The sequence below is a fragment of the Fukomys damarensis genome, unplaced genomic scaffold, assembly GCF_012274545.1.
Source record: "Fukomys damarensis isolate Sample0158 unplaced genomic scaffold, DMR_v1.0_HiC HiC_scaffold_9, whole genome shotgun sequence".
NCBI lineage: Eukaryota > Metazoa > Chordata > Mammalia > Rodentia > Bathyergidae > Fukomys > Fukomys damarensis.
In genome coordinates, this window is record NW_022900921.1 from 23569076 (window position 1) to 23581228 (window position 12153).

The 12153-nt window shown below is 37.2% G+C and overlaps 1 protein-coding gene across 3 annotated transcripts in view; it reads right to left on the bottom strand.

Moving 5' to 3' along the window:
• Fbxw11 (F-box and WD repeat domain containing 11) overlaps window positions 1-12153 on the bottom strand; it is a 107211-nt gene that overhangs the window by 44633 nt on the left and 50425 nt on the right. For 2 of the 3 annotated variants that reach the window (XM_010622171.3, XM_033761624.1), the window contains exon 2: window positions 2238-2300. The exons of the other annotated variant lie outside the window; for it this stretch is intronic. In XM_010622171.3, the coding sequence (XP_010620473.1) occupies window positions 2238-2288 (51 nt within the window). In that variant the 5' untranslated portion in view covers window positions 2289-2300. The remainder of the gene's footprint in view (window positions 1-2237; window positions 2301-12153) is intronic. 3 annotated transcript variants of the gene reach the window in all.

Here is a 12153-nt window from a genome sequence, read left to right on the forward strand (position 1 = left end):
AACTACATATATTGCACCTGGACAACAGCATGGAAAACAATCTGAATCCCTAGTCTCAAACCACAACTACAGTACTACTGGTGCTATGAGGCTTGATAACTTCCCTGTTTTAAAACAAAATAATCTCAATACTGTACTTTTGCCAAACATTTGCCATCACTTCTCTGATAGCCTTGTACATAATACCAGAAGGAATAACATACAACATAAGAGAATTTTAAAAAGTAAAGAGCTGGAGTACAAATGACTATTCCATTAGGAATTTAGCAGCCAAAGAACCAAGGGCTTTTGTTACCAGTATGTTTCCTAACTTAAAGTAGATTAAACCCATCTCAGAAAGAAGACATCCTTTGTAAATATCAAAAGGAATCTTTGACCTTCCTGGATGAAGCCTTATAAGTTTCATATCTGAAGTAATTATTTAAGTTCACATTCAGAGGTAAGGTCACAAGCCATTTGTCTCCCAACCAATTGTTCGAGAATGTTTTTCCCCTTTTATCTAGAGTAAAGCAGAACTCACTGGATAAAGTACCACCAGGGGGCAGTATTAAGCAGAGATTTTTATATTTTACTCGCCTAAATGACCCAAAAACTAGAGTTCAAGTCAGAGGAAATGAAATTCTTTGTTATAATGACTATCAGAGGTATAAAAAGAGGCTACTGCACTACATTTAAACATAATTATATCTACCACAATACTATAACTGAGAAAAATTAGAAGTAATAATTAAAAGCAGTTGGTTAAAGCAAATTATAACACATCTACATAGAAAAGCTATAACGTAGCCATTAAACTTTGGTTTATAAAATAAGACTATAGTAAGAGAACATGCTCACAAAATAATATTAAGAAACAAAAGGACCAGAATTTCATATAGCACTATGAACATAATTTGCGAAGACAGCAAATCAAGACAACATAAAGGATAAGCCCCATGTGGTAGCACACGTCTATCACCACATAACTCGGGAAGCTGAAGATGGAGGGTCATGAGTTCAAGGCCAGCAAGGGCTACACTGTGAGTTCAAGACCATCCTGGGCTACATAGTGAGACCCTATCTTTAAGGAGAAAAAAAAAAAAAGTAAAGGATATACATTAAAATACCAAAAATCCCTAATCTTGAACAAGAAAATGTTTGTTTTCTTCTCCTTTATTCACTATTTTTTGATAGTGTACTAGAATAACTTTTTATAGCAGATTAAATATAATAGTAATAACTATGGTAGCATTTATGCATTGCTATGTAATTTATAAAGTGTTTAATCATACCACTATCCCATTCAACCAGCAAAGGGGTTATTTCATTTACAGAAGGGTTCCTAACCATCCAACCACCCTAGAGAATTCTGTACCATTAACTAGCTCACTGGAAGATAGAAGAAAAAAAAAGTGAAAGCTAACGTATTAAGAACCACTGAGTTGAAAAGAATCAATACTAAATGAAGATACTTCTATTGCAAAATAATAAACATGAAGGAGGGTACAGAATTGTTCGCACACCATGCTCAATAAAGAAAATATTCTATTTCCAACCACCTACTCAGCCCAGCAAAATCTTCCTAGCATTGTTTTGTTTCATTTCATTTTGTTTGTTAGGTGTATGCTTTTCTTGCTAATTTTCCTCTTTAATTTAAAATCAAACGAAATTCATTATTTTCTATATTTTTGTATTATTCTCTAGAGGTTTAGGTATGTGTTACCTTTATTCAAGTCCTCATGAAGGGGAAATGATGTATACCATAGTGATTGTGAAAACATCAAACCATGAAACTTTATATGCTGCTCCCTCCCCACCCCACAAAAAACTTGGGTGATTGGGACAGAGACTGGCAACAATACAGCCAAGAGAGAAGACTGAGATTAACAAAGGCAAAACAACAGAAAATGGGAGAAAATGGTGGGAGTAGGGAAAGAATGGAGGAAAAAAATCATCAGTGCATACAGTGTGTGGCATGGTATACCACACTTCGGCGATCGAAGATAAACCATTCTCCATCTTTGGACACAGATGGATAGAACATTTTAGGCCACAGCCATCTCAGAATCTTTGTGAAAACTCCAAAATTCTTTATTTGTGATACCAATTCCCTAAGAAAAAGATAAACTACAGTAGTTTCCGAAACTAGCCAAAGTGCACAAAACACTTTTAAAAGCTTGGCTTTTGATTTCATCAAGGGCATTAAGTGAGGGAGCATCTTATCTACAGTAATTTAATTGCTATCTTATTATTCCTACCTGCCAAAGAGTATTTTTCTTTGGGGACTCATCTTCATTTTGATCTTCCATAACTGAAGTGTTCTAAGGGGGGAAAAACAGGTTATTTGAATTTTGACGACTTTTGCAAATGCTAAATTACTATAAGACATAACTTTGAAAACCCAAACTAGAGTGTATCAATACAACCTCAGGAACTCTTTGGCTTCTGGCTAATGTGCCATCTGGGTCAAGAGAACTATGCTCATCTTTCACATATCAATAGTTAGTGGCCGGACAAAAGTAAGCAGAAAGCCTTCATTTATGTAGGTTGGCCAGGCTTAGAAAACAGGCAAAGTTATGGGAGTAGGGCTGCAGCTCTACCTCAATCACCACTGTTATTTACTTGTGGCAAGAAACCCCAGACATCCACAAAGTTCCCAATGCTTAAACAAAACATTGTCTAGAATGTCTGCTATTTAGTAATTCAACCCAACAATCAGTAATTATAAGTGGCAAAGCCTTGGAAGTATCCCTGCCTTTCTCCTTCTCCCGCCTTGATAGCCTTGTTTTCTGAGAATGGCTTTGCAATCTCCCCTCACAAGCATGGCGGGTGCCCCAACCTTTCCCCTGGAGACAAGGGTGTTGTTGGCCACTAACAACCTGGCTTGCTTAGGGAATGCATTCTCTTTTGATTTTTGTGTTTACTGCACAAAGAGGCACTGTGTAATTATTCTTTATGGTGACCTAGTCGCTCAATAGATGCCCATTAGCTGGAGATTATACATGATTGGATTTTCCCTTTTGAAGCTCCTAACTAATGGCTAAATGGAAACTTAATGAGAAGGGGAAGTGGGAGAGTTGTGCTTTAGAAGGACTAGCAGCTCATTTATGGAGAACAGTCTCTCTGAAATTCCTTCCCAAGCTAACATTCTAAAAGCAGGGAACAAAATTTAAACTACATTTGTTCCATAGCATTATTCAAAAAAAGATACTGCAGATCTATTTAAGTTATCAAAGCTTACAAGATCCTGTTTACTGCCTTTATGGGATAAGCCTATCTTTCAAATTTTCCCTTTTACATTCTTCAAGTCCTACAACATTTGGGACCATATAGAACTTCCAGGCAAGCCATTTGAAAACACCAAATGTAAGTAATGACAGAGGAGTCATCACTGAACACTAGTCACTCCAGAAGCACACAGCTGGCTCTGATCAGGGGTGGAGTGTGATGTAGTCGGAAAGCCAAAAGCTTTAAAACCAAAGAGAGCAGCTTAAAATCCTGATTTATTCACTCATTCGATATATGTGTGGGCTCCTGAACAAGTTATTTTACTGATGGAACAAATATAAACCACACAGACTCGTGGGTGCCGAGACTAGCCAGCCCAGTGCTTAGTGCTTGGTGAATATTCAGAGTACTGCCTTCCCTGGGCTTTGAAGATGCCGCTTCCCCCATGTGTTATCTCCTCATACTTCTCTCACTTCAGAAGCTTTCACAGAATGGCTCCAGATGGCTGATTACAGGGAAAACCCATTAAGCGCTGGATGCCAAATTTGCAATGGGAAGTGGGCAGGAGGAGGGCTCTGGATGCAAAAATCAAACATGATCTACAAAAAAAAGGCAGTATGCCCCAGGCCTGCAACAGCTAGAGTGGTGGTAGCAACAGATAATCCTGGAAGGGAAGTTGGGACAGAGAGAAGAAAACAAGGTTTCTATGTAATTTTCCTTCTACTGTTATTTTCTTTTCCTTTCTTTTTTTTTTTAAGTTTTTTTGAGACAGGGTCTCACTGCATAGTTGAGACTGACCTGGAACTCACTATGTAGCCCAGGCTGGTCTCGAACTCACAGCAATCCTCCTGCCTCAGCCTCCCAAGTGCTGGGACTACAGGCATGCACCACCACACCTGGCTTCTACTGTTATTTTCAAGAAACCTAGGGGTGAATAAAGCTAGCAGGATTCCTTAGCAGAACAAACAAGGGGCAAGCAGAGACTCAGTAGCCCATCCTCTGAGCTTGGTCATCGCAAGGCCACCTTGGATATCACAATGTCTGAGTGTGACAAGGAGAAAGAAATATGCCTGAAAGCATGAAAGGATGAGCACGTGAAGGGATGAGGAAGGAAATCAGTGGAAGAAAAGACTGGCAGGAGGCCCCATGTCTCCGCTTCCAGGTACGTCAGAGAAAATGTATAAAGCTAAAAATTTAGAATACATTCTCTTAAGGTTTGATTTTTAAAAAGATGCATTTACTATTTATTTAATAAAACCTTGTGTGGACTAAAATAGTGCACACTTTTTTAACTTCTCTTATAAAGGCACCAAGAAGAAAATGCTACTCTCAAGCTACCTAATCAGAGGATCATCTTTAAAAAGTATTCCAGGAGGGACAAGAGATGCTCACAGAAAAAAATGGGTCTCAGGAAGGGTCTAACTACATTTGAAAAATGCTGTACCTGCCCCCCCACCGCTCTCTCTTCCCAAAACATTCTATTAATATACTAGATGCTCTGTAATGCACTATATATACAATTCATGCTAAGTTGGTTTAATCCCATTTCCCAACTTTGTTGGACGTGTCATCCCCCTTTTATAGTAGTATCAATTAATACTAGTTCAGCATCTACTGGAAAACAGTGGGCTACAATAGCATAAGCAATAATTCCTTCCTCCTACTTCACCAAATATTGTACCTTGGGAGACAAAGGCAACACTCACTTTGGAAAACTCAATGCAAACCTCTCCTGTTCCTCATCACCTTTCTCAGTCTGCTATATGGGGTTGTGTGGATAAGTGGTGAAGGTAAAAATGGAAAAGCCTCTTATGATATATATATATATTTAACTTTGACTTTTATTCTTTAAAAGCAAAAGACAAAATGACACAAATTAAAGGGTGAAGTAGGAAAAACCAATGAGCCTCCCAAGAGATAAGAAGGTAAGTTTCCCACATCCAAATTCCCAGATGAAACCATGAGGTTAGTCAATCTGAAAAGTGAAACCTCTTTTAAGACTTCAACACTTCTGGGAAAGGGAAGTCCTTTGAAATACCTTCTTACTTTATTTAAATTCTTCCCTGCTCAATCATTATTTTCATGCCTCCTAAATCCACCAAGGAGAATTACATTTAAATAGATAAAAATGCAAATACACCACTCTGATCCTGTTAGGGTAGGTCAGTTGGAAATACTAATGTTTTTGGACAAACAACTCTGTTGTGAGGACTGTCCTGTGCATTACAGGATGCTGGAAGCATTCCTGGTCTCTAACTGCTAACAGCACCACAATGTGACAATCAAAATTGTCTCCATATTATCAACTGACCCACGGAGGCAGAATCATCCCATCTACTTGAGACTGGTGTATTTTTATGTTGCCTATCTATCTACTTATCCATCAATTGACAGTGCCAGGAATTTGAACCCAGGGCGTTGTATATGCTAGGCAAGTTCTCCATTACTGAGCAAAAATCCTAGCTCCATCCCATCCACTTGAAAACCAGTGCTCTAGAGATGTGGACTCCAAACTTGCCTCTGTGGGAAAACACAGAAAAAGACTGCTGTCTTATGCCTGGTCTTTTTTTCTTTTTGAGTTTCTTTGCTTAACCCTTATGACAGTACATATGTACAATTTTTTACATACCACTTGATTGTACTATGAGTACAACTGACAGAGTATGCAGCAACAAACCTAAATTCAGAGGTAAGTCCTGCCTGCCATTAAATTCAAACTTAAAAACCTTAACAATAGGGTTCTTTACAGGCCTATGGGCCTGGGGGTGTGGACACAGGCTACAATACACACGTATAGCTGCCCATGGGATGGATGGAGCCTAGACACATGTTATGTTTTTTTATTATTATTATTTGGGTAATTTTGATGTATGTCTCTGATCAAAAATCACTGCTATGGCAAAACAATGTGGCTATCCCTATGTGACATTTCAGAACTACTAAATATCACTAGAATCTATTACCTACTCCTGGATCTTTTACAACGAATACTTATGAAACCAGCCAATTACTGTATATTAAAAGTATGATCTACTATTTACCTTGCCTAATAATTCCACAGAGGGACAGAAATAATAATAATATGCATCCATTTAGTTGTAAATGTCTCTAGTTCCTCATTCGTACAGCTGAATAGTCCTCTGTTTTATTTTTAAAACAAAACAAACACATCTTCTTTATCCAGTCTCCAGTTAATGGGCATTTGGGCTGTTTCCAAGGTTTAGCCAAACTGTGCCACTATAAACATGGGCGCACATATATTGCTGTGGTAAGATTCTTTTAAGTCTTTTGGGAAGATACCCAGCAGAGGTCAAATGGGACCTCTACTCCTAGTATACTGAGGGAGGAATCTCCACATTGATTTCCACAGTGGTTGCACCAGTCTGCATTCCCACCAACAATGCAGAAGGGTTCCTTTTCCCCACAACCCCACCAGCATTTGTTATTGGTTGATTTCTTGATAGCTAAATGGATGCACAGTGAGGCCATACGTGAAATAAATAGGACACGTGGGTAAATACCAAATAGTTTCTCTGGTGTGAGAAACTAAAAGGGTAAATAAGGATCAAAATGTATAACTGATAACAGGAAATCAGAAAAGGTCTAAAGGGGTAGAGGAAGTGGGAGCAGTAGGGGAAAGGAAAGAAGGGAAAGGAAAACATGGAAACAGTCTCTATAAATAGGCAGGGGTGGAGGGGTTGAAGGAAGGGCAGGGGAATGGTGACAAAATAAGAGCCATGATACATCATATAAAGGTACAAGTTCCCAATGATGGGGGCAACCCACTTTCCAGTCCCCCTTCTGTCTCTCTTAGACAGAAGGTTTCTTTCTCTCAATAAAATTTTCCTACTCTGAAAAAAAAAAGTTCCCAATGATGAAAGTAACTGTACTGTATACCTAAAAGGTACCAACAAACTTAATGAAAGAAAAAAAAAATTAGTGATGGCAGTAGTTGGACTAGACCTTGCAGGATTTTTCTTTCCTGAAGAGACACTATTTTGTGACTGTGAAAATGATCCCACTGAATGATCTTCCATTGCAAGACATATTGTATATGGCAGAAATAAGCCTTGCATCTATGAAGGTGCCGTTATTTCACTTGCTCTCATGGAAAACTTCTATCTTAACTCTTGTTTAAATAATACCCACCAATTATAATCCTGTCAATAACAGTGCTGGAACTCAAGGGCTCTTCAATGAAGAGTTTAATGAGAATTAAAAGTATTTTAGAATTAAAAAAAGAAATAATAATAATTATTATTTATTAATACTGCCTAGAATAGCCAGGCATAAAAACTTTATATAGGGCTGGGGATTTAGCTCAGTGGTGCTGCCACCTGCCTCGCAAGTGCTAGGACCTGAGTTCAATCACTGGTACCAAAAAAAAAAAAACTTTATATAGATTATCTCTAATCCTTACAAGAAACCTGCAAGACATTTCCAATGTCACAGACAGTGTCAGTTTGCCTGGGGTTATGCATCAAATATGTGCCAGTACTCAAAGCTGGACTCTGCCTGACCCTATATCACTGCCTCCTTAGTATAATAAAATTGCATTTTTTAAATATGCTATTTTTTAAAGTAACCAAAACACATGCAGAATAGTCTTTGACAGTTTATAAACAGTTTAGCAAAGTAACTTTCCTTCTTCTCTGGGCATTTTCATTAACACGGTAGTTCATATTGATAATGGCAAAAACTTTTCACAAATGCATTCTAGTTAACCCAGATATAAACTGCATTTCTTAAACTGAATTCTATTTAAAAATATAATAAAAACTTGAGAAAGTGTATCTCATTGCACCATCATTCCAACATGCACATGCACGCACGCACACACACACACACACACACACACACACATACAAAATAAGTCTTCAAACTTTATGAACTAACTTGTCAAGATTTAACCCAGATATAAACTGCATTTCTTAAACTGAATTCTATTTAAAAATATAATAAAAACTTGAGAAAGTGTATCTCATTGCACCATCATTCCAACATGCACATGCACGCACGCACACACACACACACACACACACACACACATACAAAATAAGTCTTCCAACATTATGAACTAAAACTTGTCAAGAAAGAGGCTAACATTTTCATCAGCTAGCTAATTTAGTACAGTAAAAATGTATCTGCTGTGAACTTTCAGCAAGCACTTGAAATTCCTTTTTTTTTTAAAGATGACATTTCATTAATCCTAGAACCTCCTTTGCACATTCTGACTTCTCACATCATCATGCCAGTCACTCAGTGGAAGAGGTAGGCTGGATCCAGAAACCTGGCCTCCCTTTTCCTTCAGTTTGTGGATGGGAACCAGCAGGCTTTGAGTAGTGCTATACCTTTACCAGTAGGTGCCACCAACTAACATACAATATATTTCACTTGGAAAATTCCCACTTCGAGAGTTATATAAGAGAAATCTAGTTCCTAATTAAAGTAGAATGGTCCCAAGAAAGAGAATGAAAATTCTAGAAATAGACTGATTTATACTTATGACTTTGTGCATGATAAAGTTTGAACTTCAAATTGATGGCAAAAGTATAATTCAATAAAGTACATATAAAAAACAAAAGTTAAATGCTACTTTATAACACATACCAAAAATATCCATACCAAAATATACTACAGATAAAAAGAAATGTGGAAAAGTAAAACTACTAAAAACAAATACAAAATTCATCAAATCGAAGAATAAGCATGATAGCAAACAAATAGACTTAGATTTGACAAGATAAAAAAATTTAAACTTCAGAATATTCAAAATCAGTTAAGTTTTAAAGACAAATACATTAGGATAAATATGGGGGCAATAAATGACTTACGTATATAGGTATCTTGTGAATCAGTTAGAAAACCAAAATTAACATCTTTATAGGCAAATAAGCAAAAATACAGCTATTTCAAAAAAGGAATCTAAGTGAACACTGATAATGAATACCTAAAATAGTAACAGAAGATGCAATTTTTCACCTATCCAATCAGTGCCTTTTAAATTTTATTTTATAGATATTGGGCTAATAAAATTATAAACTTTTGGAGAATATTTACTAACATATAACGCCAAAAAGTAGTACATAACAATGGACATAATGTAAAATATAGCAATCAAAAAGTATAGACCTAGAGGCCAGGCATTTAGCCCAGTGGTTCTACCGCCTGCCTCACAAGCACAAAGTCCTAAATTCAATCCCCAGTTCCAAAATAAAAAAGTATAGACCTATACAAAATTGTAGCCACAGCAATTTGGACAAAAAGAAACAGTATAAAAGTCCAATGACACAGTTTCCTATAAAAATATAATGCAAGGAACACAGAGGGCTTTTAGGGATATAAAACTATAAGCATGTGTAAGAATAGAGATTATGATATAATGAATACAACATAGGTCTATCTCTCAATTCTGTGTGAATTAAACTGCTCTTAAAAATAATAGACTCTGTAAAATAAATAGGTAAAAATATGGTATACATAGGAGAAAGTTTTATTTGGTGCTGGGATTGAACCCAGGGCCTCCACTGACCTTTACTCCCAGACCCCACTTTGGTTCTTTTATCAAAGCGTTTTAATTTTAAAGTATAATATAGTGAAGAGCAAAACTCTCAAGCGTTAACTAGTACTAAGATTAACACAAATAATATTACCAGGGTCCCAAAAGCTTCCCTCCTGTTATCTCCAGTAATTAATCCCTCAAAGGTAATTACTATTTTTTAAGTATCCCTGTAGATTCATTTTGCTTCTTTCTTTAACTTTGGTAGTAAAATCAACTTGAAATCTACCCCTCCTTTAACTGATTTCTGAGTGTAAAATACATTAGTGTTGTCTACAACACTGCTGAAGGCACAATGTTGTAGAGCACATATATAACTTATTCATTCATCTTATATAAATGAACTTTTGCACCTGATGATTAGTAAAATCCACTTGCCACTCTCAGCCCCTGTAACTGTCACATCTATTCTTTGTTTCTATGAGCCTAACTACCTTAGATACCTGTTCATATAAATGGACGTATGCAGAACTTTTTTTTTTTTTTTGTATTGGGGATCGAATTCGGGACCTTGCACTTGTGAAGAAGGCGGCAGAACCACTGAGCTAAATCCCCAGCTCATGGAGTACTTTTTGTTCTGTGTCTCAGCATAATGTCCTCAAGGATCACTATACTATTGCATACTTTAGCTACATCCCAAGCTCTTTTGAATTTTTTTATTTTCAGACAAACTCTCACCAAGTTGCCTAGGCTGGGCTCAAACCTGTGATCCTCCTGCCTCAGCGTCCCAGGTGCTGGGATTACAACATGCACCACCATAACCTTCTTCAGGGCTTCCTTCTTTTTAAAGGTCAAACAATGTTCCACTATTTTTATATACTATACTAGTTTTTCTTTTTTGGTTTTTTTTTGTGGGTGGGTACTGGGGATTGAATTTGTGTCCTTGTGCTTGCAAGGCAGGCGGCAGAACCACTGAGCCCTTAGGTTTTCTTTTTCATCCATTCTCTATTTCTGGACACTTAGGTTGTTTCCGTGTCTTGGCTATAATAAATAATGCTGCAATAAACAGGAAGTGCTAATATTTCAAAATCCTGATTTCAATATTTTTATATATATTTAAAGTAGTGATATAATTCTTGCTCTAATTCTGTTTTTTTAATTTTTTGAGGGACTTCCATATAATTTCGTGTTTGAGTTGTTTTGGTACTGGAGATTGAACCTAGTATCTTCACAATGAGCTGTACCCCAACCCCCTGTTATTTTGAGACAGGGTCTTACCAAGTTGTTAAATTGCCTGTGCTGGGCTCAAACTTGCAACCAAGTTACTAAAATGTCCAGTAAGCTGGAACTTGTCACCCTTCTCCCTCAGCCTCCCAGAGAGGTGGGATTATAGGCATATTCCAGCACGCATGGCTTCCATGTGCTTTTTCATAGTTGCTGCACTATTTTACATTCCTACCAACTTCCAGGGATTCTAATTTCTCTATAACCTGGCCAACACTTGTGTCATATTTTTACAATAGTCACTGTAACCGGTGTGAGATATATCTTATTGTTATGTTGTTTTGATTTGCTTTCCCCTACATGATGTCATTCTGCCTGTTTTTGAACTTTGTATAATGCAGTCATACTGTATAATTTCTTTTAAGACTGATTTCCTTTGCTTAACATATCTTTGAGATTCTTAAGTACAGCTATAGTTGATTATCTTCCATTTCTATATACTATTTCAAAATATATTCTTGTTGGCAATATAGCCCAGTGGTACAGCACCTATCTAGCAAGCCTGAAGCCCTGGGTTCCATCCCAGCAAAACACACACACACACACACACACACACACACACACACACACACACACACATGCACGCACTCATTCTGTTTCTTTGTCTGTGTGTGCTTTGATTAGTCTACCATGGTACTGGGGATTGAACCCAGAACCTTCACAGTGAACTGTACTCCAGCCCTTACTATTTTTTGAGGCAAGGTCTCACTAAGTTGCCCAAGGTAGGCTCACATGTACACTCCTCCTGCCTCAGCCTCCCAGAGTGCTGGGATTACAGGCATGTGTTGATGAACATGTAAGTCACTTCCATTTTGAGCATTTAAAAATAATTCTGCCATGCCTCTTGGTATAAATGTATGTGCAATTCTGTCAGGTCTATATATAAGTGAAATGGCTAGATCAAGGAGTACATGCCATTTGCCAAAGAAATTTTACTCTACAATTACTCCCACCAGGAGTATCCACAAATTCCAGCAGCAATTTAATGGCTATTAGTTTTAATACACTATTTATTGTTCTTTAACTTGTATGTAGTTTGTTTTACTGTTTTTCAATTCTGTATGTGTTTTCACTTGTTTTATTGTTCTTTAGATCTAACTTTCTGCTTGGTATACAGCAGTATTGCTCTCTGGCTTTAATCTGCACATTCCTGATAAATGATG